Consider the following 26384-nt stretch of genomic DNA (forward strand, 5'->3'; position numbering starts at 1 on the left):
ACCGTAGTCTTGTCTTTTTTTGTCTTGTTTGGGGGTGGGGGTATATTTTTGGCCCATCCAATCCCGCCTACAACAAAGTGTGTTTTACCTGCTCCCACTATTATGGCAGCGGGACCCAGGGGATCCCAGTCCCACTGCAGGGCTCTAATCTGGAACTTGCTATCTGCTTGCTTCGCTTAGGCAACAATACTGCACAAGAGAAATATCCCCTCTAGCTGAAATGAGGGGTTGACATTCATTGGCCTATAGCCTGGTGCATGCACTGCAGCTACTTCTCTAACCAAGGAATCCCAGGCTCAAATCTGAATCTACCAGTATGTAGCTAGTAGCTACAGCATTCAAGCATGACATCTCAGAGGGTGAAACGATATAGTTAATTCTGTCACTAGTGTGTTCTTGCTGCAGTGTCATTAGGTGTTTTACTCTTTCCTCTTTGGATGTGTTTGTTGCTTTTGACTCTTACTGTTACTATCGCTTTTTTTCCTTGGGTTTTCTTTGACGTCTCTGTCTGTTGCAGAGATGCAGAACGTTCAGAGAGCCTATTTCTATCAACACTTTCCTATTCTTCATCTAGAACCAGGTGACTGAGAAAACCGGCTGTCGTGTCGTGTGTAACGCATCCTAGAGCCATGCAAGAAATGCTTCCGTTAATTCTTCTGTCCCTTTGCCACTCCTGCTTCTCTCTTTGTTCAGTCCCTTTGCTTCGTGCTAGTAACCCCTCTTGGACTTGAAAAACAAAAGCAAAGCTCATACTTTGCAGTGAGATACTTGAAAATGCAGGCACATCCATATGCTGTCCATGCACTCCTAAGACCTGCATAGGAACAGTTAGAAAGGAAACCTAGGAATAGCCAAAAAGCAAACATTTCCATCATCTGTTTGAATACAGACCAGTGATGCTGCATTTCAGTGCAGGATTTTGAGGGATGGTTTCTGAGATGGTACCTATAAAAACAGAACTTCCACTGAATAGTACTCCAGTGGAATGATTTGACTTCAGCTGCTAACCATTTGAGAATGACTTAGAGACTAAGTCTCATGTGACTTGTTCTGCATGGAAAATGGCCTGCCTAGTGAATGCTGTACTGCGCCAGGCTTGCAGAAGTCATTCAAAAATGACAGAATGCAGTTGAGCAGTCCCCATGTACTGTTCCTAGCTGAAACTTCTGTCTTAAATGATTGTCATTTTTGCTGTTTTCATGTAGGCTGTAGGGATCAAGATTTTAAGAGAATTGTTCCAGCCAGAATCTGGGATACTCTTCTGTGGATTTCCCTATGATGTCATTCAGAGACATAGCCTTCTTTTCTCCCTAATTAGAGAGACTTGACCCTATTTTTAGCAGCTATTGTAGGGGTGGCAGATTGTAATGTTGCCTTAGCTGAATAGCAGAGCCTGCCTCTTTGTGGGGTGTCTCATCTTACCAACAGGTTTTTTTACCCCAAAGCAAGGTTGTGCTCAAGTAAAATATATCCTTTTGTAGTGATCCCCCCCCCCCCCCGACATGGTGATAGCTGTTGCCTGGCATCTAAACGAAGATCAGAGAAGCAATGATGCTACCAAGCCAATGTGATTAGGAGCTTAGGGAATTTGTTTCTTAGTTTTGCAGGCTGGTAGAAATTGGGTAGGAAAGTTGGGAAGATAAGTGCTATAGCTTCTCCTGGCCTCTTCCCCCAAAATTTGGCCAGTATCTATTGATAAAATAGCCCTGTTCAAAAATGGAGAAACTCCATTAATCTGTGTCTAATGGCTTCTTCAATTCCTTGGAGCACAGTGTTTGTGGTACAAAAGGGAGCTGTTAGGATCTCTAACAACTTTTTCCACCAAGGCTGTTGGAAGTGTAGCGCACTCTCGTATCTAACTTAGTGTACTTGTCCTCTGAAAAGTGACTCGAATAATGGCATTGTGGGGTTCCAAGTTTGTGATGATTCCATTCCATGTTTGCTCAGTTTATGGGTTAAGAATGTGGCTTTTCTAACTGCTAGCCCTGCAAGGTCAAGCAGAGTTATTACCGTGCACATTACTGGCTGAACTTGTAGCTCCATTTGTGTCAGGGTTGCTGGTCGTTGTGTAGGAAGGAAAAAGACCAGGTTGAATCTGTTAGAAGTGCCATCTTTTTACTTGGAAACTAACCAAGCCTGGTGTGGAATCTGAGGTAGTAAACACAAAATCCATTATGCCATTTTTTGTTTGCTCTTCAGAATACAACTGCTCTTTTTTTAAACTGTCAGTTGTGTCCATCTCACACAACAATTCATCACTCAGAGACCCAGTAGTGAGCTGCTGCTTTCTTTCCTTCCTGCCCCATTCCTGCACAAATGCTGGACAGGACTTCTACATCTGTGTAGAGAAGAAGCAAAAAGGATCCTGCAGCTCCTCTTATCCTGCTCTGCCCAAATATTATTTGCAGACGCTCACCTACCAGACTATCGTGGAAGTTCTAACTCTCTCCCTGTGCTTTCTTTAGTTGATCGTATAGTTGGGCTGGATCAGGTGGCTGGTATGTCAGATACAGCATTGCCAGGAGCCTTTAAAACCAGGAAGGGTATGTTCCGAACAGTGGGACAGCTCTACAAAGAACAGCTATCCAAGCTGATGGCTACCCTGAGGAACACCAACCCCAACTTTGTCCGCTGCATCATCCCCAATCATGAGAAGAAGGTGAAAGACGATCTCTGGCTGGGCTAGCAAAATACTGGCAGTGTCTTGGGAGTGAGGGGATGACTGGTAAACCTGCTTGTTGTGAAGGACACAACTATGGCCTTCGATCACTTGCAAGGCTTTGTAGAGGGGTATGAAGAGTTTCCTTTCCTGGTGACTGCATTTGTTGCACAGCAGAAGTAGTACCTACCTCTCTGTTACTCTTAAATCTCTGATGTCATTTTAATTATAGTCCACTTGTAATACCTGCCTGAAGCTCAGATGTATGATTTTCTTTCTAGATGGCTTTGTAACATTAAATACCAGCCAGACTGTTCTAGGGCACTAAGAATGAATCCTATAACTCCCTTAACTTTGGAGGTGGATCTCTGTTTTCCTCTATAGTAAAAAGGTGTAAGGGCCTTCCTTATGGCTTCCCCTGGAATGGGCACTTTGAGTTCAATGAGCAGAGTAGGAGTCTCTCTTTACAGCTCTGGTAAAGTTTTATAACATTTCTAAATGCCTTCCCTCATTAGGCTGGCAAACTGGACCCCCATTTAGTCCTGGATCAGCTCCGCTGTAATGGAGTGCTGGAGGGAATCCGTATCTGCCGACAGGGCTTTCCCAATAGAGTCGTCTTCCAGGAGTTCAGACAAAGGTAAAGTTCTGATCAGAGCATAAAAGTAGCCTCTCAATCATACCAGTTTAAATGCATGTTCAGTGCGTAAGAGTCGCTTTGTTTTAATCATAATTTGATTGCCCCTGCTTCTAAATGGCAGGGGACTTAAATATCAAAGGCAGTGACGTAGGAGTTCGCCACTTGTTGTTATGGGAGCGAGGTCTCTCTAGAGATTGTAGTAATCTGTTGGATCTGGGCTGCTTTGCTTCTCTCACAACAAAAGCTGTGACTTATGTGGTAAACCTGTAGTTGGCATGATGGGTAGAAGACCTCAGCCAAGACTGTGGCTTTATCTACTACTACCAAAGGGCATAAACACTGTATTCTGTAATCCACTAGAGTTACAAACTATACAAATTCATAGTTCCATGGGAATATGTTACAGGCATTATTCTCTCCCAGATTTCTTCATCGGAGTGTCTAGTGCAACTTCTATATCATCTGTCAAACTGGTCTAACACGTAGATTGTCCCTGCAGATATGAGATCCTGACTCCAAATTCAATTCCCAAAGGATTCATGGATGGAAAGCAGGCCTGTGTGCTGATGGTAAGCCGCATCCTAAACCAGGGGCGGGCAAACTTTTTGGCTTGAGGGCTGCATCGGGTTTCGTAAATTGTATGGAGGGCCAGTTAGGGGAGGGGGTTGTGGCCTATCCTCCACCTCCTATCTGTCCTCCTCCCCCTGGGACTCCTGCCCCATCCAACCCCTGCTGTTCCCTGACAGCCCCTCTGGGACCCCTGCCCCATCCATACACCCCCACTCCTTGTCCCCTGACCAACCCCGGACCCCTGCCGCCCCATCCAACCCCTCCTCTCATTCCTGACGGTCCCCCCAGGACCCCTGCCCCATCCAAGCACCCTTCTCCCTGTCCCCTGACTGCCCCCGCCACCCCATTCAACCTCCTGTTCCCGCCCCCCTATCCACACCCCCACCTCCTGACCACCACCCTGAACTCCCCTGCCCTCTATCCAACCCCCTTTGTCCCCTGCTCCCTGACCACGCTGCCTGAAGCACCGGTGGCTGGCGGCGCTGGAGCCGGGCCACGCCGCTGCCGCCACCACGCAGCACAGAGCACTGTCAGGCTGGGTTCTGCAGCTGCGCTGCCCAGGAGCTGCCCCGCCGCTAGCCAAATGACATATTGGGATTTTTCATGCTGGTGAGCTGAGACTCAGATACAGGCGGAGGTGAGCTGGGGGGCGGGGTGGGGAGCTCCCGGTGGGTGCAGAGCACCTACCAATTTTTCTCCGTGGGTGCTCCAGCCCCGGAGCACCCACAGAGTCGGCGCCTGTGGTGATAGCTGCTTTTAGTGCAGGGTCCAAGTGGCCAGTGCAGGAATGCCTGTGGCAAAGTGGCTATCTAGCATTCCAACTGAAACTGAACTAGTGTGTAGTGGATGCCACATCCACTCTGTCACATGCATAATGTAGCTGATTTTTTCCCCAGCTGTTAAATGCTTAATGCTAGGCAGGTCCTAGGGGAAGAGGAAACTGGGTGGAGCACTTCTTCTGACAAGGGAAAAGAAGCTGGAAGAGTTGTATCATTTATGGGAGGGATCAGCAAGTCTGTGCTGTTTAGGAAGGGAAGAGGAAGGTTAGGCACAGTATATATTTAAATATATAGGGTTAAACCCAAACCCGGCTACAACCTCTAGCAGAGGGTGGGAGCACAATATTCTCATTGTAGCTTCTTAAACTGGCTAGTAAGATGTCTTTTGTGCACAAGTGGTCAGGCCTGGACATACATGTTCCCTAAAGTCTTGTGGACTTAAATGCTCTAGTGTGGTGTACTAAACCTGACTGCATGTTTCCCCTCTGCCCCTCCATCCCATCCTGTGCTTGACTGAACTCTAAGAATCCTTCTAGAGCAGTGGTTTTCAACCTTTTTTCATTTGCGGACCCCCAGAAAATTTCAAACAGAAGTGTGAGGGCCCCTTTGGAAATCTTAGAAATAGTCTGTGGACCCACAGGTTGTAAACCACTGCTCTAGAGCCAGCTGTGTCAACTGGCCAGATGATCTTGGTGCAGGGGAGGAATGTCTTCTAGCATTGTAAACGGTTGTTTCTTGTGACAAATCACTCAGAGCAGTCCCAGTGCAGGGATGTTTTCCTATTTCTAATGGGTGCATTCTCCCTCTCTCCTCTCTTTAGATCAAAGCATTGGAGCTGGATCCAAACCTATATCGAATTGGACAGAGTAAAGTTTTTTTCAGAGCTGGAGTCCTCGCTCACCTTGAGGAGGAAAGAGACCTGAAGATCACAGATGTCATTATTGAGTTCCAAGCATGCTGCAGAGGATACCTAGCCAGAAAGTAAGAACCATACTCCATGATGTACATGTGTGTCAAATGCATACTCATCCTTGTTGGGTCAAGCTTCTATTCTACGAAGCCAACTAAAAATGATTCCCTTCAGAAAGGACTAACTCTTGTCTGAGGATTCAGTCACAAAATGCAACAGCTGATGTTTAAGGCATTTACAAAACTCAGGTACAACTTATGAAAACTTGACACCAGAGTGAAATTGCAATGCATTGACTAAATCCTGGTAAAGACTTCTGCAAGGAAGTGTTTGAGCGAGTATCCTACATCCTCCTTGGTTTTTATAGGCTGTAAAGCATACTCTTGTCTATAGGTACTTCAAGCAATGGGGAAGCCTTTTGCCAGAGCAATCACAACCACAGATGGCAGATGTGAGAATTTGAAAAGGGTTTCTGCCATCAACATGGAGAGAGTCTAGTGCAATACAAATGTTTTGTGTACATCTGCCTCTCAAAACTCTAGAGTTGGGACTGTGGAGAGAACAGTATAAACCACAGCACATTTCTGTAAACATACAAATGGTATGGTGAGCAAACAGACATCGAACCAGTAGTGAAGGGAGACATGGGCAAGGGAACAAAGATCTCTTGATGGTGAGTAGTGAGTCATAGAGGCTGGGAGGATTGTTCCTCATGGGGCAGAAGTTGGAGAGAAGGCTCTTCCTCACTGGTGAAGAAAATGAAGGAAGGAAGACAGCCCATGTATACTGAGCAGTATAGTCAAGGTCTGAAATAAAGAAAGCTCATGGAATGTTTAGAAAGGACAATCTGGAAATGACAGTTGGAGGTGGCTGAGGATTGACTTGATGATGTAGATGTCTGTGTGGAACCTGTGGCTTTGTTGGTTGTCTGACCACTCTTATTTTTCAGGGCCTTTGCCAAACGTCAACAGCAACTAACTGCAATGAAGGTGCTTCAGAGGAATTGTGCTGCCTACTTGAAGCTGCGTAACTGGCAGTGGTGGAGGCTGTTCACCAAGGTACATCTTCTCACCTGGCTATTTGGCAAAGGGTTAACAGCTGTAACTGGAGCTTTCCATGCTCAGCAAGACAAAAACTTCTCCATACAGGGTCTCTGCTCCATGTCGTAGCTGGATAATACCAGCAGAGCTGTTCCAAGTGTAGTTATGCAGGATATCCGCATGCCTCAGGTGCACTGCTGCATAGGAATCTAGTAACGCAGTGGAAAAGGCAAAAGTAATCTTCCAAGTCCTCCAAGCCCAGAAGAGCCTTGTCCTCTGCACCCTTCCAAGAGGAGGGCTGTTTGTTGTATAGCTGAACTGTGCTGTTGCTGGAGTTGTTTAGAGTGGTGAGGGGTTCACCATCCCTCCCAGAGCAGTAGAAGAAAAGAGGGGGAGTGCCTGAGGTTCTGATCCTCTACCAATAGACTCAATCATTTTCTGGCCTGTAACTGAAGTGGGCGTCAGCAGGAATGAGGCTCTTGAGCTGAGTTAGGAGCAAAGTAAATCTTAATTTTCCCCTACTGTGAAATGAGATTTCTGATTGACCTTTCTGTGAAGTAGCCCTCGCCAACATGCAGATGGACTTGCGCTCTTCTCTCCTGATGTCTTTCCTGGCTTAGCACCAGGTCCTTCATGCACCTAGACATTACCTACCTCTTTCCTGCTGTATCCTGGCCTGAAGTAAGGGGTGGGTGGGCATTGAGAGTTAGTGGTGGGGTAGATTATACGGAGTCTCCAATGATTCTGCCTCCCAGCAGCACCTCTCCTACCATGGCATTCTCTAGTGTCCCAACAAAACCCTGGCAATTGACCAGTACACCACTACCCGATATAACACGAATTCGGATATAACGCAGTAAAGCAGCGCTCCGGGGAGGCGGGGCTGCACGCTCCGGCGGATCAAAGCAAGTTCGATATAACGCAGTTTCACCTATAACAGGCTAAGATTTTTTTGGCTCCCGAGGACAGCGTTATATCTGGGTAGAGGTGTACTTTCGATCTAAAACAAACCTTATCTAAGCTTGTGTTGGGACTGGCCTGTTTTCTAGTGTAAGTTTCCTTCCAGTGCCCATTTACTGAATACTAGGGCCTCTCCATGCTATTTTTCTTGCTATTGACTCTCTGTACATTCCATTAATTTTCTCTTTGCAGGTGAAACCCCTGCTGCAGGTAAGCAGGCAGGAAGAGGAGATGATGGCCAAGGAAGAAGAGCTGGTGAAGGTCAAGGAGAGGCAGTTGGCTGCAGAAAACAGACTGACTGAGATGGAGACCCTCCAAACACAGGTGAATCTCCCTCACAAAACCCCAGCTAGTCAAATTACTAGATGGCTGTTCTTTCACATAGCTGGTCCATGATCTACGAATGGCAGGATTCCTGCTTAAGTGTGTTAATTAGTTCTCTCTGGCTTAAGTACCCCAGCTCTCTTCTCTTAGTTCTGCAACAGTGAACAGCTGTTGCTCCGCTACAGCCATCATTTGGATTAAAATCTCCATTGACTGAGTATTGTGGAGAGTCACAGAAACAGAACATGGTCACTAACAGATTGTCTCTGGCTTGGAGTAGAGAAGGTTTTTTTGTTTAGGGATAACATCTGTGTGTTTTCCTCCTCCCTCGTAAAGAAAAATCTCTCTCACTCAGGAAGGGCGGTCCCAAGACATCTCTTAAGGGTTGATGTAACATATGAGATTGTACTATACAAGTTTATGCAAGGGGATAAAACTTAAAACATGACATTCCTACTTTGGCTTGTGACTAGCAGCAGGACACTCCTGGTCCTGCACTGAGAAGAGTCTATTCAAAAGGAAGAGCATATGTGCAAAATATAAGGAAAAGTACCAGGGGTTTAGCACAAAAGTAAAGTCACCAAAAGGTTCAGTGATTTGGAACTTAAAGATCCTGGGTTTGTCTCCTGTGTAGCTAATAGCAGAGAAGCTGCAGCTGCAGGAGCAGCTGCAGGCAGAGACTGAGCTCTGTGCTGAGGCTGAGGAGATAAGGGCCCGTCTAACGGCGAAGAAACAAGAGTTGGAGGACATCTGTCATGACCTGGAGGCCAGGGTGGAGGAAGAGGAAGAACGGTGTCAACATCTGCAGGTTGAGAAGAAGAAAATGCAGCAGAACATTCAGGTAACATCCTGGGAATGGCACCAGTGTGTGTGAATGAGGTGGTTGGTGACTATCAGAATAGTGGTGCTGTCTCAGTGGGAAGGATAACAGAACAGGAGGCAAAAAATAGTGGTATGGAAGGTGGGGTCTGAACTCAACTTTAACTTGTTAGGGTCTGTTACCTCACTCGTGCCTTCAGGAAGTTGGCACAGACTGCTGACTCTGGAGACAGCAATAGGACAGTTCTAGCTCTGGGGTCAGCTAACCCTAATACACATATAGCTATCTGAGATAATTTCCCCAGTTCTTAGGTGATGGTTGAATCTGAGGTTGCTCTTAGGTGACTGGTGGATCCTTAGTTAAAATGGTAGTCTGGAGACTATATATCCTCTCTAGCAGAAGCAGCAGTGCCACTTTGCATATAAGCTTATGTACTTGATTATATTTCTAGATGGGAATGCAGTGTGCTACATCCAACTAGTGGCTACAGAATTCTTGTATATTGGTGATTGTTTGGAGGATGGGGAGACCCTCATTTTGAGGGTCAATTTGTAATGGTTGTATTAATACTATAGTGATGACACGTGAGCAGTATGAATAACATGCCATGGGCCTTATTCAGGAACTAGAGGAGCAGCTGGAGGAAGAGGAAAGTGCAAGGCAGAAGCTGCAGCTAGAGAAGGTGACCACAGAGGCCAAGCTGAAGAAGCTGGAGGAAGATCTAATAGTTTTAGAAGACCATAATCTCAAACTGGCCAAGGTAAGGTGCACACACAGCTCCCTACACAACAGCATCGGGGTGCCCAGCTGGTCTGGTGGGTACAGGAAGTCAGCTGTAGCCACTCCTGGTATGTTGTGTCAAGGGAGGGGCTAAACTGGGTTTTCAGTGACTTTGCTGACTTCCTGAGCTGAACACATTCCTGAAATTAGTTACCAGTTTACAGGTCAATATACAGAGACTGGTACTGTGCTCAAGCAGTCTTGAGTGGGCCTGTTCTGTCTGATTATATTGCCTATGGTGAGCAGCACATAGCCTAAAGAGCTCTCTTCACTTTCAAAGGGCTATCAAATACTAGTCAGCTATTTTAAAAATAACTAGTATTTGGAATCTACCCTGAATCCTGAAGTCTCCGTTATCACCAACTTTTATCTCCCTTTGGTCAGTGTAAAATTTCTTCTAGGGAATGGTCCTGTAAACCTGGAGATCAGTCTCCACTCCCACTCTGTCAGTGAACCTCCCTCTGAAGCCAGTGAGCACCCATTCCTTGTGTCCGGCAGAAGTGTGGTTGCTGGAGCCCAGAAGACTCCGGCCTCTGCCCCCACCCACTCTGGGACTCCAAGAAAAGAGTGCTTTATTTTCCCAGCCGCTTGGACTTGAACTGGGGTTATATGACTAGTTCCGGGTGTGATTGGGGGGGGTGGGGACACGGGGGTGTCAGACTTCCATTACTTCTAATCAGGTATGCATGAGACAGTTGGACTTGATACTGTCATTCAAACACTGCCAACCTAGAATGAGTTGTGCAGCCCGGTGAAAGAGCCATGGAACATTCTTGACCTAAATTAAACAGTATCTTAATTCTTAATCCAGGAAACGAAAGTGTAAGGGTTACACTGTCCCTGTATCCAACCCGTTGTGCTGTAGCCTCAGAAGATCTTTGGTCATAGGATGATCCTATATATAGGATTTGGGAAACCCAGGAAGTGTGGGTCAGCCACCACTCTCTAGCCAAATCCAAGACTGGGTTTGGGGTTTTTCTGTGGCAGGAGTCGGCACACACGAACAGATTATAGCCTATTTCAGTCTATACAAATGAGTTCATCCAAATTCCAGCACCAGATTTGACACTGGCTTTTAAATCCTGCAGGAGAAGAAACTGTTGGAAGACAGAGTATCTGAGTTCACAACCAATCTAACTGAGGAAGAGGAGAAGTCTAAGAGTCTGGCTAAACTCAAGAACAAACATGAGGCCATGATCACAGATCTGGAAGGTAGAGAGAGGGCTTGGGAAGAACTTGCTTATTTAGTATTGGCGTTCCTGTCAGTCAGGATTTCCTAAATCTCAGACTGATTCTAGGTCTGTGGCCTCATTGGGATTCCAGTTACCAAAGGGTTAATACTGTGGGACTGTAGCGGGAATGCTATTGATCAGTCTGATGGAACCATTCAGTGGCTGGCTGGCTGAAGGTTATATGCCTTGTCAGCTGAGCTTTGGTCTAAATAAAATTATCTAAACCAGCAGACTAATGGCGAAGAAAGACTGGTTCCATTTCTTTTCGTGCTGTGGGAGTGTCTCCGCTCTTCTGCTTCCAGTGGTACCTGTACACGGGGGTTAGTGCTGCTGCTGTTGATCCAGAGTGTCTCCTTGTTAGTGCCGTTCAGGATGCAGATTTAAAGATTTTATTCACCTCTGATTGGTCTCTGTGGAAAAACTGCTGGGAGAAACACAGCCTGGAGCAGCCCATTCCCTTTCTGTGGAGGGAGGGGAGCTATTGCTGAGCATCACTTTTGTAGCTACATGTGCAGTGAGATGTAGGTTGGGAGGAGTATGGCACTGTCTTCCCTGGCAAAGGCGTCCTCATGATGGAGGAGAATAAGGGGAGCTGGCTGTAAAGTAAGAACCTGAAACATCTTCCGGATCTCGCGTCTACTAGGAGTGTCAGATTGAGGGCAGACGCTACAGGTCATTGGAAGAACATATAGTATCCAGCAGGGTGGTGGTTAGATGCCATATTAGAAAAGATTCAGTCACTCAGTTTTGCTCTCTTGCTGATGCATCATGCGGTGTCCTAAGAATAAATATCTTCATTTATGCTACTGTGTCCCTCTTCCCTGTCTGTCTCCTTCAGAACGCCTGCGTCGCGAAGAGAAGCAGCGGCAGGAGTTGGAGAAGACTCGCAGGAAGCTTGAGGGAGACTCCACTGATCTGCATGACCAGATTGCTGAGCTGCAGGCTCAGATTGCAGAACTCAAAATGCAGCTGGCCAAGAAGGAGGAAGAACTACAAGCAGCCTTGGCTAGGTGAGGCCTTGCCACCTGATCAGAGTTTCTTGCCCTGTGTTGCTTATCGGAGTAGGAACTGAATGGAATAGGCAGCTCTTGTAAACTAGCTTATTTGACTGTAAAATCAATGCATTTAACACTATAGTTTTTTGACTGCCGATTCCTGCCACAGACGTGTGTGCAGCAGTAGAATATGAACATGCTGTGAAATGCCCATGCTTCCCAGGACAGCAATACATCAAAGGGGGTTGACATGAGCAGCAGCAGGGGCAGCTTAGTTTACTGAACAGATACAAAAATCAACCTTGAAAAGTCAGTGCTTAAGTTACATTCTACATTACAAATTAACATACAGTATGTGGCCCCTTCTCTTCTGTCTTCTCCCACCTTGTCAACATTCCTCTGCCCTCCAGTTTGAACTAGATAATCTCACCTCTCAATCAGTGGCAGACAGAATTAGGACCTTTAATTGTGGAGGGAATAAGACCAGAAACTGGGACCTTGGCCTCACAAACCAGTGCAGAGCACTAACCTCTCTCCTATTCACTATTTTGTGATCACTTTTCTGGAGACAGGTGGTGTGGGTCACTCAAGCTTCACATGGCTAGAATTGTATTGCTGTGTCTTATGCAGGGTGGAGGAGGAGGCAGCCCAGAAGAACATGGCTTTGAAAAAGATCCGGGAGCTGGAATCTCAGATCACTGAACTGCAGGAAGACCTGGAGTCTGAGCGGGCAGCTAGGAACAAAGCAGAAAAACAGAAGCGGGATCTGGGAGAGGAGCTGGAGGCATTGAAAACAGAGCTAGAGGATACGCTAGATTCAACTGCTGCACAGCAGGAACTCAGGTAACTGCAATACTCAAAAACAGTGGTGCTTGGTGAAGTAAACCAGGTGCTAGCATCTTCACCATGGGAGGAGAAGACTGAGTACTTCAGCAACTGCAGAGATTTAGAGAGGCTAGAGTGAAATGTCTGGTTAAGACTGCAGTCTCTCACAAGATGGTACCTTCCCTGGTTTGTGAAAGCTGATATTTTCCTAATCCTAGAATGACAAGGCCCCAGAACTACTGTTCTTGCAGCCAGTGGGCAAAATAGACTCCGTCTGGAGGACACTTCTCTAAGCTTTGATCTGAGCTTAGAATCACAAAATTTAAAGATGGGCAAGGCTGGACTCTGATAATAACTCAAGGATTGTTTATCTTTTCATAGCTTGAGTCTCTTAACCAGTACCTGGTTATCTCTGTCAAAGATGCCAAGCTACAGGGGAATGTTCCTTGGTCTTGTCCATTAAAAATGTCTGGGGTTTTTGCAGGTCAAAACGGGAACAGGAAGTGACTCTTCTGAAGAAAACCCTGGATGATGAAGCAAAGACCCATGAGGCACAAATCCAGGAGATGAGGCAGAAACATTCACAGGCATTGGAGGAGCTGGCAGAGCAACTGGAACAAACCAAGCGGGTATGTAAAAGAACGGGAGTCATAGTGCAACATCAGACAATCTCTCTGGAACAGTAGCTGCTGTACAACAGGGGCCAATATTTAAAGCTTCAGAGGACTATGGAAATACACCCGATCAGTTTCAGAATGGTAACTAATTTGTCTCATGTTTTTCTCTCACCCTCCCCCCCTCGCTGCTGCCCCTCGCCCCCAGTAGATCAGCATATACCCTGAAGCATTATAGTTACTCTTAATATGTTGCACTCAGTGCTCTCCCCTCTCGCCCCCCAATATAACTGTACTGCATAGCTGTGACACACTAGTTCCTTTCAATGATGGTACTTGCTGACCTCTGGTCCCTGCTCTTACTATGACTGCAGGGAGTTTAATTTGCTAATCTGAACTACAAGACTGTCCTCAGTTTTATCTTCTCCCCATGACTGTTACTACTTTGAGTAGGTAAATGTCTGCAGCTTTTCAGTGGCTGGGTGCTGAATTCTAACTATGGGATCTGCTTTCTTGAGTAAGCAGACAGGGCCTAACGGTGAAACACTATTTGTTGGCTGTCAGAATAAACACCTCAGTGAGAGTAAAGATCCACTACATCTAAAATCTGCTCTTTCTCCTTCAGGTGAAAACGAATCTTGAGAAGGCAAAGCAGGCTCTGGAGAGCGAGCGTGCTGAGCTGTCCAATGAGGTGAAGGTGCTTCTGCAAGGCAAAGGGGACTCTGAGTACAAGCGAAAGAAAGTAGAGGCCCAGCTCCAAGAGCTACAGGTGAAATTTACGGATGGTGAAAGAGTGCGGACAGAGCTGGCCGAGAAAGTCACCAAACTCCAGGTAAGGGTCCATGAGTTTTCCTTAGCTCCTGTGGGGGCATGTTATGGGAAAGGTGGAAAACGACTGCTTCAACTATTGCTGCTGACTCCATAAGGGAGGGGTAAACCTTTCCCTCCCTCCCACTCAGTGGACACTGCCTCATGGCGCCTTCGTGTAGGGATACTAAGTGCAATGGGTGGGAGACATACTGTGATCCAGGAAAGAGCAGAGACCTGGTGCTGAGGAACTGGCATATCTAGTCTTGGGGCAGGAGGGTGTAAGAAGGAAAAGTATCAACAACTCCTCTCTGTAACCTTGAGTAATTGTGTAAAATCTCCCGTGGGCTGCAGCAGAATGGATGGCCAGTGCAGGCCTTCACAGATGGGGAAATTTGAATTGAGGTTCCATTAATGTCGTCTTCAAGGATTCCATCCTTGGCACTCTTAGACATATAACGCATCCTGTTTGCAGTGAAGAAGGTGGCTTTTTCACAGGTCAAAAGCTGCACATCTTGTTTGTTTGCGGTTCCATTTGATAACTGGCATGCTTTAACTTCTCTTGCAGGTCGAGCTGGACAACATTACAGGCCTTCTGAATCAGTCTGACAGCAAGTCAATCAAATTAGCGAAAGACTTCTCTACTCTGGAGTCACAGCTTCAGGATACCCAGGTGAGGTGTGGGAGTTGCAGCATCCTTATGTACTGTATTCATCATACTTGCCACATTAGTAGAGCACAGAGCAGATCTCAGCACTAAATACCCATGAACTTCTGTGCATCAGGTGTTTCTGGCTGATGTGATACGCTGAGTGGGTCCCCTCAGGAATGATCCCTCTGTCCTCCTACCCGCTCCATCAGTAAATGGAATAAACTTAACTTCCCTTACCCCAGGATTAGAACCATTCCCATCACCTTCCCACTTGAGTGTTGTGTGCGCCAATGCAGTGTTCTCACTTTAAGATCAGTGGTGGTTTTGGTGCACACTGTTTTTCAATTACTTTCCATTTGTAGCTTCCTTTGAAGTCCATAGTGACTGCACAAAGTAGCCTTATTTGGTAGTGAAGGAGAAAGCAGTACATCAGATACATTTGAGTGTTTCAGAAAACCTTATTCTGTTTAGATGGGCTTGGATATAATTGCCATTTAAGTATATAGGCCTGCAGCCAAAGGGGTGAGTTGTGGGGATACTCTACAGAATGATGAAGGTGGTCAGATTGGACCCAGTATTCATCTGGCAGAGTAAACAGCATGTAGATGGAATATAACTATGCTAAACTGGAAGGCATTGAACAACAGGGAGGATGCATCATAATCCAGAAAGGATTAATTGGGAAGGAGCAAGTTAGAAAATAGTCTTAGTACTTGTTGCTTTTGGTCTTAGATTATAAATTCTTCACAACAGGGATTCTCTTATTATTTGTACAGCACCCTGCACAATGGTCCCAATTCTGCTTGGGACCTAGGTGTTACTATAATACAGATAATAAATAGCTTATCCAAAGTTACTGTTGAAAAGGTTGATAGTGGACCTCTGATTAGAACAGAATGTGTGGCAGCAAAAGGCCAGTATAGTTTGGGGCTTTGTATGCAGAAGCAGCATATCTCTATCACCTCCCTGCTCTACGATATGCCTCTGATGCAACCATGCTTAGACTATTGCATTCGGGTCTGGGCATCTCTTTATCAGAAAGACTGACCAATTAAAGATTGCTCAGAAGAGGAAATTATTAAGGGGCTGGATGGAATCTTTTATGTAGAACTTGGCTAAGTGGGGAATGTGATGAGCCTACAAATTTGGGGGTGTAAATGCTGAGGAAAGGAGAAGAATTATTTAGTGGTCCACGAGTATAACTCTGAAATGGAGGGGGAAAGCTTAGGTTGAATATTTAGGGGCTGACTGTAAGACCTGTCAGTTTGTGGAATAAGCTCTATCTCTTATTGACACCTGTGTTCTTGGAACACTTAAAAGTAAACTAGACCCAATATTAATACACCACCGAACAATTGTGCATTGGCAGGGAGATTGAAGAGATCACTACCTTTAGGTCATCTAGTCTAAATAGTGGCAGCATGATTTAATCAATGTGGGTGCTGCCCTAGGACAGTTTGTAGATCACAATCACCTATCTGAGCAGGAGTGTTAAAGGCACCAGCTGCTTAAGAGAGAATTATCATCGTTAACCTGTTCTGATTTTCAGTATTCAAGTCCATCATGAAATGGGGATGGCAGAATACAGCTAACTGCCAGCATGAACTATTGGAAGGAGTTGGAAAGCTTTGTGTGCTGTTTGCAGAGAACCCTGGAAAGGATTATTGGGTGGCTGGGCCGGGAGGCAGATGCTAGCACTTGTGCATCTCAGCTATACATAGTAAAGGAGTGTCCTTCAATGGTTAGAGTAGGACTGGAAATAGGAGTTGTGGGTGTTCTCCCTGGCTGTACGCTGACTTGCTGAATGACATTGAGCCGTCATTTAAACTCTGTTGTTTTCTCTTTGAAAGTAGGATTCTTAAACTGAATCTCATGAGTTGACATCCACGTTGGGTGGTTGGGGATTGTAAAGTTCCAAAGGCTCTAAATGTCCATGTCTTTGCTGTGTAGGAGCTGCTTCAGGAGGAGACTCGCCAGAAGCTGAGCCTCAGCACCAAACTGAAGCAGGTGGAGGATGAGAAGAACAGCTTCAAAGAGCAGCTGGAGGAGGAAGAGGAGGCAAAGAGGAACCTGGAGAAACAGATCTCTGCCCTTCAGCAGCAGGTACAGAACCTGCATCTCCTAGAACAAACCTTCCTGATTCCTAGGAAATCTAGTTCAGATGGAGAATGCTGGCGCAATCTGGATTTGTTAGCAAAGGAAACTATCCTGAGGAAGCAGGGACCTTGCAGGGCTCAGGCAACTGAAACTCCTGATAGAAATCTAAAAACATTTAGCATTGTATCAGAGAGAATCTTCCCTAGAAACACCTAACTATTTGAGGAGAAGGGGGACTCTTCAACCCACACACCTCGTAAGTCTGACTAACATGATCAGTTCAATTCTAAGGGAATAATTTCTCATCTCCCCCCGCCCACACTTAGGGTGACCAGATCACACAGGTGAAATACCGGGACGCGGGGGGGGCAGAGCAATAAAAAAAGGGGGGGAAAACGGCCGCCGGAGCTCCACGCCCCCCCCTCCCCCCGCACCAGCATGCCTCTGCTCAGTCTCCACCTCCCCCCTCCCTCCAGCGCTTGCGCCGCCATACAGCTGATCAGTGGAAGCCTGGGAGGGAGGGGGGAGGAGGAGGAATGTGGTGTGCTTGGGGAAGAGGCGGGGGTAGGACGGGGATCTGGGGAGGGATCCAATGAGGGAAGAAGGGGGCGGAGTCGGGGCAGGGGGGGTGTGAGCCCCCTGCGGGCTCCGCCCCACCTGTGAGCGGAGGCAAAATATCGGGACAATTCGCATCCCGACCGAAGGTAGGTCGGGACGCGGGACAAATAAGCAAATATCGGGACAGTCCCGATAAAATCGGGACGTCTGGTCACCCTACCCACACTAGAGGTCTCTGTGGTTTGGCTTAATCTCTGTTCTCTTCCCCCTCCCCAGGTAGCAGACACAAAGAAAAAAATGGATGATGGCCTGGGCTGCCTGGAGGCAGTGGAGGAAGCCAAGAAGAAGCTGCAGAAGGACTTGGAGGCCATGAGCCAGCGTTATGAGGAGAAGGCAGCTGCTTATGACAAGTTGGAAAAAACAAAGACCCGGCTGCAGCAAGAATTGGATGACCTCATTGTGGACCTTGATCACCAGCGGCAGATAGTCTCCAACCTGGAGAAGAAGCAGAAGAAGTTTGATCAGGTAGTGTCAGTCATGGGATATACAGTGGGGAGGATCTTCCTTCCCAATACTGCCTACCACAATGTAAACATCTGTTTAGGGAATGCATATTCCTTTCTGAACCATAATGGGGGTGGGGAGAAGGAAGCTGGCACTGGTGGAAATTCATGTTCCTTGCATGTGAATTCTAGTTTCACCTCTTGTCCAGGGGGACTGAAATGTTGAGCCTCATCTAACTTGTATAAGTGTTTGGGAGCAGACCCAGGCCGTGGGCAATTTGCAGCCGTCTCTTTGGACTTGCATATAAGTAGTGACTGTGACTATATAGAAGACTATAGTCAGTAGAGTTCTAGTCCCAGCCCTGCCAGTCAAGTTGGGAGCCATATGTTTGGCTCTCAAGAGCCATGTTCTCTGCATTACCCTTGCTGCCCAAATCCGAGACACTGTCTGGAATGGCACTTAGAGATCAGCCTAGCTCAGCAAACCTCAGAGCAGTCATTCTCTCTTCCTTCAGCTGTTGGCAGAGGAGAAGAACATCTCCGCCAAGTATGCAGAGGAGAGGGACCGAGCTGAGGCAGAAGCCCGCGAGAAGGAGACCAAAGCCCTGTCCATGGCCAGAGCCCTGGAAGAAGCCATGGAGCAGAAGGCAGAGCTGGAGCGGCTCAATAAGCAGTTCCGCACAGAGATGGAGGACCTGATGAGTTCCAAGGATGATGTTGGCAAGAGTGTAAGTATACTGTTAAAACATCTCCCTGTCAGTGTGTCACCTGCATCCCAGCCTGTTAAGCAGATTCATTGAGAAATTTGCAATGTAGGAGCATCTGTAAAGGAATGCAATTGTGAAAACTGAACACATGCAGTGGGCTTAGGAGTAGGAATAGATTGTTTTGTTTTTTATTGGGGTTGAATGAAAGGCAGGAAGGAGAGATGGGATTTGAAGAGCGTGATAAAGGCGCAAGCTGGGCATTGGCTAAGTGAAACCCACTAACCATTGTGGAGAGACACGAGAGGGTGTCAGATGAGCCTGGAATTTGAAATATAGGGAGCCAGCCAGAGATTGGGAGACTGACTCAAATCTGAAGATGCTAAAGATTAGTGATAAGGCAGGGGGAGGCTTGAAGGGGAGTTTGAAGCACTTCCACATCTTTGGCAACGTGACATGAGTGTTTCATGCCGCAGTGAGATCAGGACTGGCCTAACACATGCTTCCCCTTTAAATTTTCTCAGCATGCCTGATCAGAGGGAACAGGAAAATGCAATAGCTGAGGTCAAGGTTCAGATTAAAGGCTCTCAAGTATGCAAGCAACTTTCTTTAGCCTTAAGGCGGCATCATGGTGCTAGTACAAGGAAACTGAGGGTGATGCGGCAGGAAGGGCAGCAGGGTCTTTGCATCCTTTCCTCAGTGAGCTGCTGCCCTATTGATCTGGATGCCTCTCTGTTCTTGGGGTGGGTGAAGTTGGTGGCTGTGTTATTTGGGTGATCTGATGTGGGTGTGTGTTCATGCTACAGGTTCATGAGCTGGAGAAATCTAAGCGAGCCCTGGAACAGCAGGTGGAGGAGATGAAGACCCAGCTGGAAGAGCTAGAGGATGAGTTGCAGGCCACAGAGGATGCCAAGCTGCGGCTGGAAGTGAACCAGCAAGCCATGAAGGCACAGTTTGAGCGTGACCTCCAGGGCCGGGATGAGCAGAATGAGGAGAAGAAGAAACAACTGATCAGACAGGTCAGCATCACGCCACAAATCCTGGAAGTTGTCTACTCAAAGGGAAGTGCTTCTCTTCATCTGCCCTAGGACAGCTGGACACTGCCTTTCCAGATCTAGCCAGTGCCACTCCAGGAATTCCTATTATCATTGGGAGGCATTGCTAGCGCTACAAATCACTCGCTGGTGTGTGCCCCTCATGTACCATTGTCACAGCACTTGCACTGTCCATCAATCCAAGAAACCAGAATAGTGCTTTATTGCTGAGGGAACACTGTCTTAACTCTCTCTCCCTTGTTTCCTTCCATCCCCACCAGGAGAGGGGGTGAACTCTGATTATCTCTTTGTGGGAGATGAATGGTTCGTGCTGGCTTGTTTGGTTTCCACTAATGCCTTGTTTGTCCTACCAGGTACGAGAGATGGAGGTGGAGCTGGAAGATGAGAGGAAGCAGCGCTCCATGGCTGTGGCTGCCAGAAAGAAGTTGGAGATGGACCTGAAGGATCTGGAAGTCCAGATAGACTCTGCCAACAAGAATCGTGATGAAGCCATCAAACAGCTCCGCAAACTGCAGGTGAGGGATTTCAGTCCTGGGCCTGCTGCCTATGTGGGGGCATGGGGTGGAGACCTGGTTTTCCCTGTCAGAATCATGCATTTTCATCACCCGAGCGGTGTGGCACAGCATTAGAACCTTGATCTATGCAACAGTCCAGTTGGAAAGGTTCAGCAGCAATTCAGATGTCTCTGTAACCCCGGTTTGTGTCAATCCCTTAATTTATTCCCCTATTGGTGTTGCAAAACCTGAGCAAGCTTTCCTTACTTTGTACCACTGCTTGTGTAATGTAATGACCAGAATGAAGGATGTTCTCTGAACTCTGTTTTGTTACCTCTGCAGGCCCAACTGAAGGATTACATGCGGGAGCTGGATGATGCACGCACCTCCAGAGAAGAGATTTTGGTCCAGGCCAAAGAGAATGAGAAGAAGATGAAGAGCATGGAGGCTGAGATGATGCAAATGCAGGAGGTAATGGAGCCTGCATTCAGGCAGGAGGGGCCTATTCACTTACTTTAGCCAAGGAGTAGGCTGCTATGCGGCTCCCTAAGCCATCTCTGAGCACAGCACGCGCACACACACACTTCCTCCGCATAGTTGGCCCTTTCTTGCTAGTTGAATGAGAGTGACTCAAACACAGAGAGTCCATGTGGAAGTACAGAACACTAGTCCTCTTACTTCTTGGAATCCACCCACTACTAGTAGCTGTTTGTCCTCTGATCTGCATTAATTGCTAATTTCACATTGCATCACTGACAGTCTCATTTTCATTCCAGGAACTTGCAGCTGCTGAACGTGCCAAGCGCCAGGCCCAGCAAGAGAGGGATGAGTTGGCTGATGAGATAGCGAACAGCAGTGGCAAAGGGTGAGTAATAGCTCCCTTTGTTGGGGAGGAGAAGCTGGTTTGGGGAGGTGCCCTACATAAGCATATAATATACTCTAGCCTGTATTGTAATAGTCTGTTAGATGCTTACTGTTTTGTAAGGCTATAACTGGTAGGCTTTCTCTAGAACTGCTCTGCATCACCTCCATCCAGCACTTAATTCTTATTGTCATCGTTAGAGCCCTGGCCTTGGAGGAAAAGCGACGTCTAGAGGCCCGGATAGCTCAGCTGGAGGAGGAGTTAGAGGAGGAGCAGAGCAACACAGAGATGGTCAACGACCGGCTCAAGAAAGCAAACCTTCAGGTACCTGCTCAGGGTCTTCCCACCAGCTGGCTCTGTAAACTCCCAAACTGAGTTCTGGATGAACTTCCTCCTGTCTTCCAAACAGTACAGATTCACAAAGTGCTTTACACAGCAGTGTCTGTGCACTGCTGTAGATAAAATGGGATAGCCATTCAGTGCTCACTGATGGCTCATACTGACCCTGGAATGTTATAACCTCTTTGTAAGAGAAGAAAAGTAGCTGGGACTGTCCCCCAAACTCTTCAAGAGTTCTGTCCAGTCATCCTTTGTATTAAGGGGTGACTGTCCCCTATCAACATTAAATATTTTGCTTCTTATCCATCTCTGTATTGTATTGGAACAGTCCCACTCTATAGAAAATCACTTTTCACTGCATCCTCCAAAATGATTAACCTTACCAAGTGCATTAGTCCATTGTAGTGTCTTTAAATGAAGACCTTAATCTGAATGTTCTTGGCATATATTTGATAGTCCCTGCCCCAAAAAGCTTACAATCTTGTTCTGTTAGTACAATGCCTAGCATAACAAGGCCCTGGTCCATGATGAGGACTCATGGTTGCTACTGCAATACAAATGATATATATTGTCCACCTCATCTAGAGGGTTAAAATAACCTGCCTGATTGCAAAAGTGAGTGAGATTAGTAGTTTCACTAGAGGCAGAACTGCAGGTTCATTCCTAAATGGGAGCCGGGGGAGAGGCACACCAGTGAGAAGGGAGAACATGACTGGCCATAGGAGGAAGGGAGATTACAAGGGAGTGGATGCTAGGGCATGCTCAGAACCTAAAAAAGGAGGAGCAGCTGAGCTGCCCATTACACAGGTACTATGGGAAGAGGGCAGCCACCCTTACTAGCTGCTCAGCTTCCAGTACGTGTGTGTGGGGGGGGGAAATGAAGACTGGGGAGGGGAAAGGGTGGTACAGAAGCCAAATACTGGAGTTCTGTCTGGTTCTTGGCCCAGTAGCTAGTCAAAGCTGAATTTTGGTACATCTTTCATTTCAATGGACTGATGATGTAAAGCAGAGCTTCTGACCTTCAGAGGCAGTCCCCACTATGCCATGCAGTCAGCACTGACTATGTATCAGGCAGAGTCCTGGGCTGAAAGTGGCTTCAGTCCATTCCCTTGAAAAGAAAATCTCTCCAGGCTGCTCCTGGGTAGCTGAAATGTGAGGCTGTCCTAAGCATGTGACTGGCACATAATTTCTGGCAGATCTTTCTTATGGGGGCAGCTGGATGCTACATTGTAGGGCAGACTGTCACTGCCATACCGCATGGCCTATGGCTGAGTTTGGCTAGCAAAAACAGCCCCAGAGAAGGGGACCTAGCAAACTTAACTCTCAATCCGTTCAGCCCTGGGCGTTTCTTGAATGAAAACTTGAGCAAACCAAAACAGGCTTCTAGGAGAGTTTGTCCTTTTGTGACTATGGAAAGCATTATGCTACGTTATACAGCGTTAGTCAAGCTTGACTTGTACAACATAAGCTTTTCTGCTCACGCTGGAGGTCCTTCCTGACAAGTATCCATTGGCGAGTAGAAATAAATCAGTCTTCCAGCCCAGAGCCCTTCTGGTATGCTGAGTCTTTTCTCTCCCCAGATCGATCAAATAAATACTGACTTGAATGCCGAGCGCAGCAATGCCCAGAAGAACGAAAATGCTCGCCAGCAGATGGAGCGTCAGAACAAGGAGCTTAAGGCCAAGCTGCAGGAGATGGAAAGTGCAGTGAAGTCCAAGTACAAGGCTTCTATCACTGCCTTGGAGGCAAAGATAGCACAGCTGGAAGAGCAGCTGGACTCAGAGACCAAGTATGTTCTAGCAGAACCGCCTGTCATGTTAAAAGCCACCGGCCCCTCTGATGTACTAGCACAGAGCAAAACCCTACTCTTGAGTGCTGTATGCCAGCCTCTTGGAATGAGTGCTCCATCTGGTTATCAGGAAAGAGTAGCTCCCCTGACCTCCCCCATTCTCGCAGCGAAGGCCACTAATTCCTAGCCTACCAAGCTTTGCCATTCCAGGAACTGTAGCTCTAATTCAGTGACCCCTTAGTGTCCCCCTCAAACTCTGGCAAAGAGGTCAGACTGACCCTTTGCTTTGCCAACTCCCTGAGTGGAGTTCTTGTCTCCTTTCATTCCCCTGAGGTGTAATGACTAGTGCAATCTTGTTCCTAACCCACATACATGAGTACTTTCTGTCAGGGATGGTGCCCATAGGGTCACCGGAGATAATCTGCTGCCTGAGCTGACACTGTATTTCTGCACAGGGAGCGCCAGGCTGCAGGCAAACAGGTGCGCCGTGCTGAGAAGAAGCTGAAGGATGTCTTGCTGCAGGTGGATGATGAGAGACGCAATACTGAGCAGTACAAAGATCAGGTGTGTGCAAATGACACAGCGTAGCAGTCTGTAGTTTGGCTTGTGGCTGGTGGACTTCTCCCACGTAAAGCCACATCTGCTTCATCAGTTACAGAATGGTGGCATTATTTTCTCTGTAACACTGAGGATATGGCTGCCCATGGTCTTAGCTCTGTTCCATTTAATGGCTGGTACAGCTGAAAGGGTGATGCTTTAAGAACAGCTTCTCCCCTTCAGTAACTTATGCTGCACAGATGAACTGTAGAAGTTGGAACAATGTTCTGGTACTGAGTCAGCTCAGCCTGGCATCTAAAAATCCAAATTCTGTTCCTCTGCTTCAGATCCTGGAGGCAGATTCCTGTGTGGTCTCCTCTGTGTGGTGGAAGGAGAGTGGTGGCATGTAGTGCAGGCTGTTGGCCTTCCGAGTGAGCCCAAGCTGAAACATTTGACCCTGTTGTATGAAAGAGGCAGCTTGTACAGCGCTTCCTGCACTAACAAGCTGAAACAAAAGGAGAAGCAGAAGGAAAAGCTTAAAACTAAAATAAATCCAAGTCTAGGCAACTAACCTCAGGGAGCAAAGAGTAAGAGTAGGTGCCATTAGGGACTCAGCTTCCTTCTGGTGTAACTCCCTGCTGCAGTGCTGGAGCCCCCACGAAGGGCTAGGAGTGGGCTTTCTGAAAGGCTGACTTCTCCGTTCTGCTCTGCAGGTAGATAAGGCGAACGTGCGCCTGAAGCAGCTGAAGCGCCAGCTTGAGGAAGCCGAGGAAGAGGCCCAGCGAGCCAATGCGTCCCGCAGAAAGCTGCAGCGTGAGCTGGAGGATGTCACTGAAACGGCTGATGCAATGAATAGAGAGGTCAGCTCCCTCAAGAGCAAACTCAGGTAAGGGCAATCAATCATGCGTGAGAAATCGGCTCCCACCCCAGCAAGCTTCTGTCCTAGCCAAAAGCAGAGACTTCAGTGACCAGATGTGCATCTTCTCCAAGGAAGCAGTGTGGCCAGGTCCTTCTTTGCCCTCCCTCCCCCAGAGCATAATGTCTGACAGACGGTAAATGAATTCTGTTGCCTTGATTTGCTATTCATCCCTCTCTAGGCGTGGGGACCTGCCATTTGTCGTGCCACGCCGGATCGCCAGAAAGGGCACAGGAGAATGCTCCGATGAGGAAGCAGACAGCAAGGCAGATGCTGGTGATGCCAAAGCTACTGAATAAGTCTTCTCATCTGACCCAGGTTACACCTGACGGAGTGACCTACCCACCCCTCCTCCAGTGGTCTTCCTGCAAACCACCTCCTGGGGAACACAGAGCCCATCCAATGTGTGTTTTGTGTATCTGGAGCCATTGGGCACCTGTGTTCCACATTTCCTCCTCTTCCCAGCTTCCAAGTTCTCTTTGTATTTAATGCCAAAGAGTTGGGATTCTAAAATCTGACCAGCAGAGTTCGATGACTACACACACCTGTAGAACTGTCCGTGCCGTGGCTGCTGGTGAATCTTTACACTTGGAAGGAGAGGGGTTAGGGAAAAAAAATTATTTTATTTTTTTTTGCTGTAAATCTACTTTCTTCAGATCCTAGTTTGATAGATGCAAAGAAAGCCCGCTCCTCTATTCTCTTCCCCCCCTCCCCCGTTTGCTTTTTGGCAATCATGTTCAGTGACCTCAGACTTCTGCCTCTTTAATCTGCCCACCCAGATGGTTTGGAAGCAGTTTCAGGAATAACGGGGTGCTTTGGCCATGGCAATTCACCCTTTCTTCTTTCTAGAGCCCACACATTCACAGGCAGGGGTGAAGGAGGGAAGCATCTTTCAGGATCACCCACCTGGGGGACTTGCCAAAGACTTTTTCTTTCTTGTTCTTACTGTCTGGCCAGATCTCGGAAGTGCAATGATGTCCTGGTAGTGTCTCTGCTTCTGTCTGCTTGGCTTTTTAGCTAAGGTAGTGTGGACCAGTAGCTGGTGACAGGGACAGAGAAACCAGAAGAATCTCTGTGTGCTTGTCTGAGAATCTCTTGAGGACCAAATATATTGAATGGTAATGGACCGAATCTAGTGGAATTTAATGTGTGTCGGTGGGAGGGGTGAGGAAGGGAGGAGAAATCCCTCTTTTTATTGACATGTCCAAGCCTCTTGTGTATCTGCTCTGTAACCAGGGGATGGGGTTAGTTATTCTGCACCATTGACTAAGAGTATATTAAAAACCCTTTAATCTGCACAGATATACGTAAAGGGCCTTTGTGTCTCTTGTAATAAGTAATTAAAAAAATAAAATAAAGGTCTTTATCACTGCCTTTCTATTGGGACCTTGGTTATATAGAGATAGTCTTTACTTTTCTACATCGTACACTGGTTGCTGGATTTACCTGTATTCTTAACCATATTGTATATGCTGCATTTAGACTTACTTATGAGCAAAGAAAAATAATTAAAAATATGAAGCTCCAATACTGTATGCCTGAAAGCGCTCTAAATTCAGGCACCTGTGTCCCAATCGCTGTCACAAAGGATTTAAAACCTTTTTTATATAAAAGTGCCTTAGCATATGCCTCAGCTGTCACCACTACAGTCAGTAATGGTTTACTGGTGCTCCACTGATGTTACCAATAAAGATTATCCATGTGCTGCAATCCGTGTGCTTGTGTTGCTGTTCCACCTTTCCTGAACGCAGTGGAGGAAGCCTGTGGAGCTGCCAAAGGGAAGCAGTCATATGGAATCAAATTGTCGGTCTATCCTGTCAGTATTGCCTCATGAGCACGTAGGCACCAGGTGACACTTCTTAGCCCAACTTCCTATCAAATATGAACTAGCATTACAGTACCCCAAGAGACTTCTGGTCTGGGAGC

General features: G+C 47.0%; 1 protein-coding gene across 2 annotated transcripts in view; it reads left to right on the top strand.

Moving 5' to 3' along the window:
• The window catches only part of MYH9 (myosin heavy chain 9), a 70922-nt gene extending 44764 nt beyond the window's left edge, over positions 1 to 26158 (top strand). The window contains exons 15-41 of one of the 2 annotated variants that reach the window (XM_029912810.1): positions 518 to 580; positions 2466 to 2659; positions 3175 to 3296; positions 3796 to 3865; positions 5466 to 5626; positions 6505 to 6613; positions 7748 to 7879; positions 8514 to 8720; positions 9322 to 9459; positions 10568 to 10691; positions 11550 to 11721; positions 12337 to 12549; positions 13016 to 13160; positions 13771 to 13977; positions 14521 to 14625; positions 16555 to 16707; positions 17536 to 17784; positions 18278 to 18490; positions 19273 to 19485; positions 19875 to 20036; positions 20358 to 20486; positions 20792 to 20880; positions 21078 to 21201; positions 22797 to 23005; positions 23461 to 23569; positions 24256 to 24428; positions 24640 to 26158. In XM_029912810.1, the coding sequence (XP_029768670.1) occupies positions 518 to 580; positions 2466 to 2659; positions 3175 to 3296; positions 3796 to 3865; positions 5466 to 5626; positions 6505 to 6613; positions 7748 to 7879; positions 8514 to 8720; positions 9322 to 9459; positions 10568 to 10691; positions 11550 to 11721; positions 12337 to 12549; positions 13016 to 13160; positions 13771 to 13977; positions 14521 to 14625; positions 16555 to 16707; positions 17536 to 17784; positions 18278 to 18490; positions 19273 to 19485; positions 19875 to 20036; positions 20358 to 20486; positions 20792 to 20880; positions 21078 to 21201; positions 22797 to 23005; positions 23461 to 23569; positions 24256 to 24428; positions 24640 to 24757 (4103 nt within the window). In that variant the 3' untranslated portion in view covers positions 24758 to 26158. The remainder of the gene's footprint in view (positions 1 to 517; positions 581 to 2465; positions 2660 to 3174; positions 3297 to 3795; positions 3866 to 5465; positions 5627 to 6504; positions 6614 to 7747; positions 7880 to 8513; positions 8721 to 9321; positions 9460 to 10567; positions 10692 to 11549; positions 11722 to 12336; positions 12550 to 13015; positions 13161 to 13770; positions 13978 to 14520; positions 14626 to 16554; positions 16708 to 17535; positions 17785 to 18277; positions 18491 to 19272; positions 19486 to 19874; positions 20037 to 20357; positions 20487 to 20791; positions 20881 to 21077; positions 21202 to 22796; positions 23006 to 23460; positions 23570 to 24255; positions 24429 to 24639) is intronic. The other variant, XM_029912811.1, reaches the window with a different exon arrangement.
• The last annotated feature ends 226 nt before the right edge of the window (positions 26159 to 26384 follow it).

The sequence above is a fragment of the Terrapene carolina genome, unplaced genomic scaffold (assembly GCF_002925995.2).
Source record: "Terrapene carolina triunguis isolate 2854851 unplaced genomic scaffold, T_m_triunguis-2.0 Scaffold247, whole genome shotgun sequence".
Taxonomy (NCBI): Eukaryota; Metazoa; Chordata; order Testudines; family Emydidae; genus Terrapene; species Terrapene triunguis.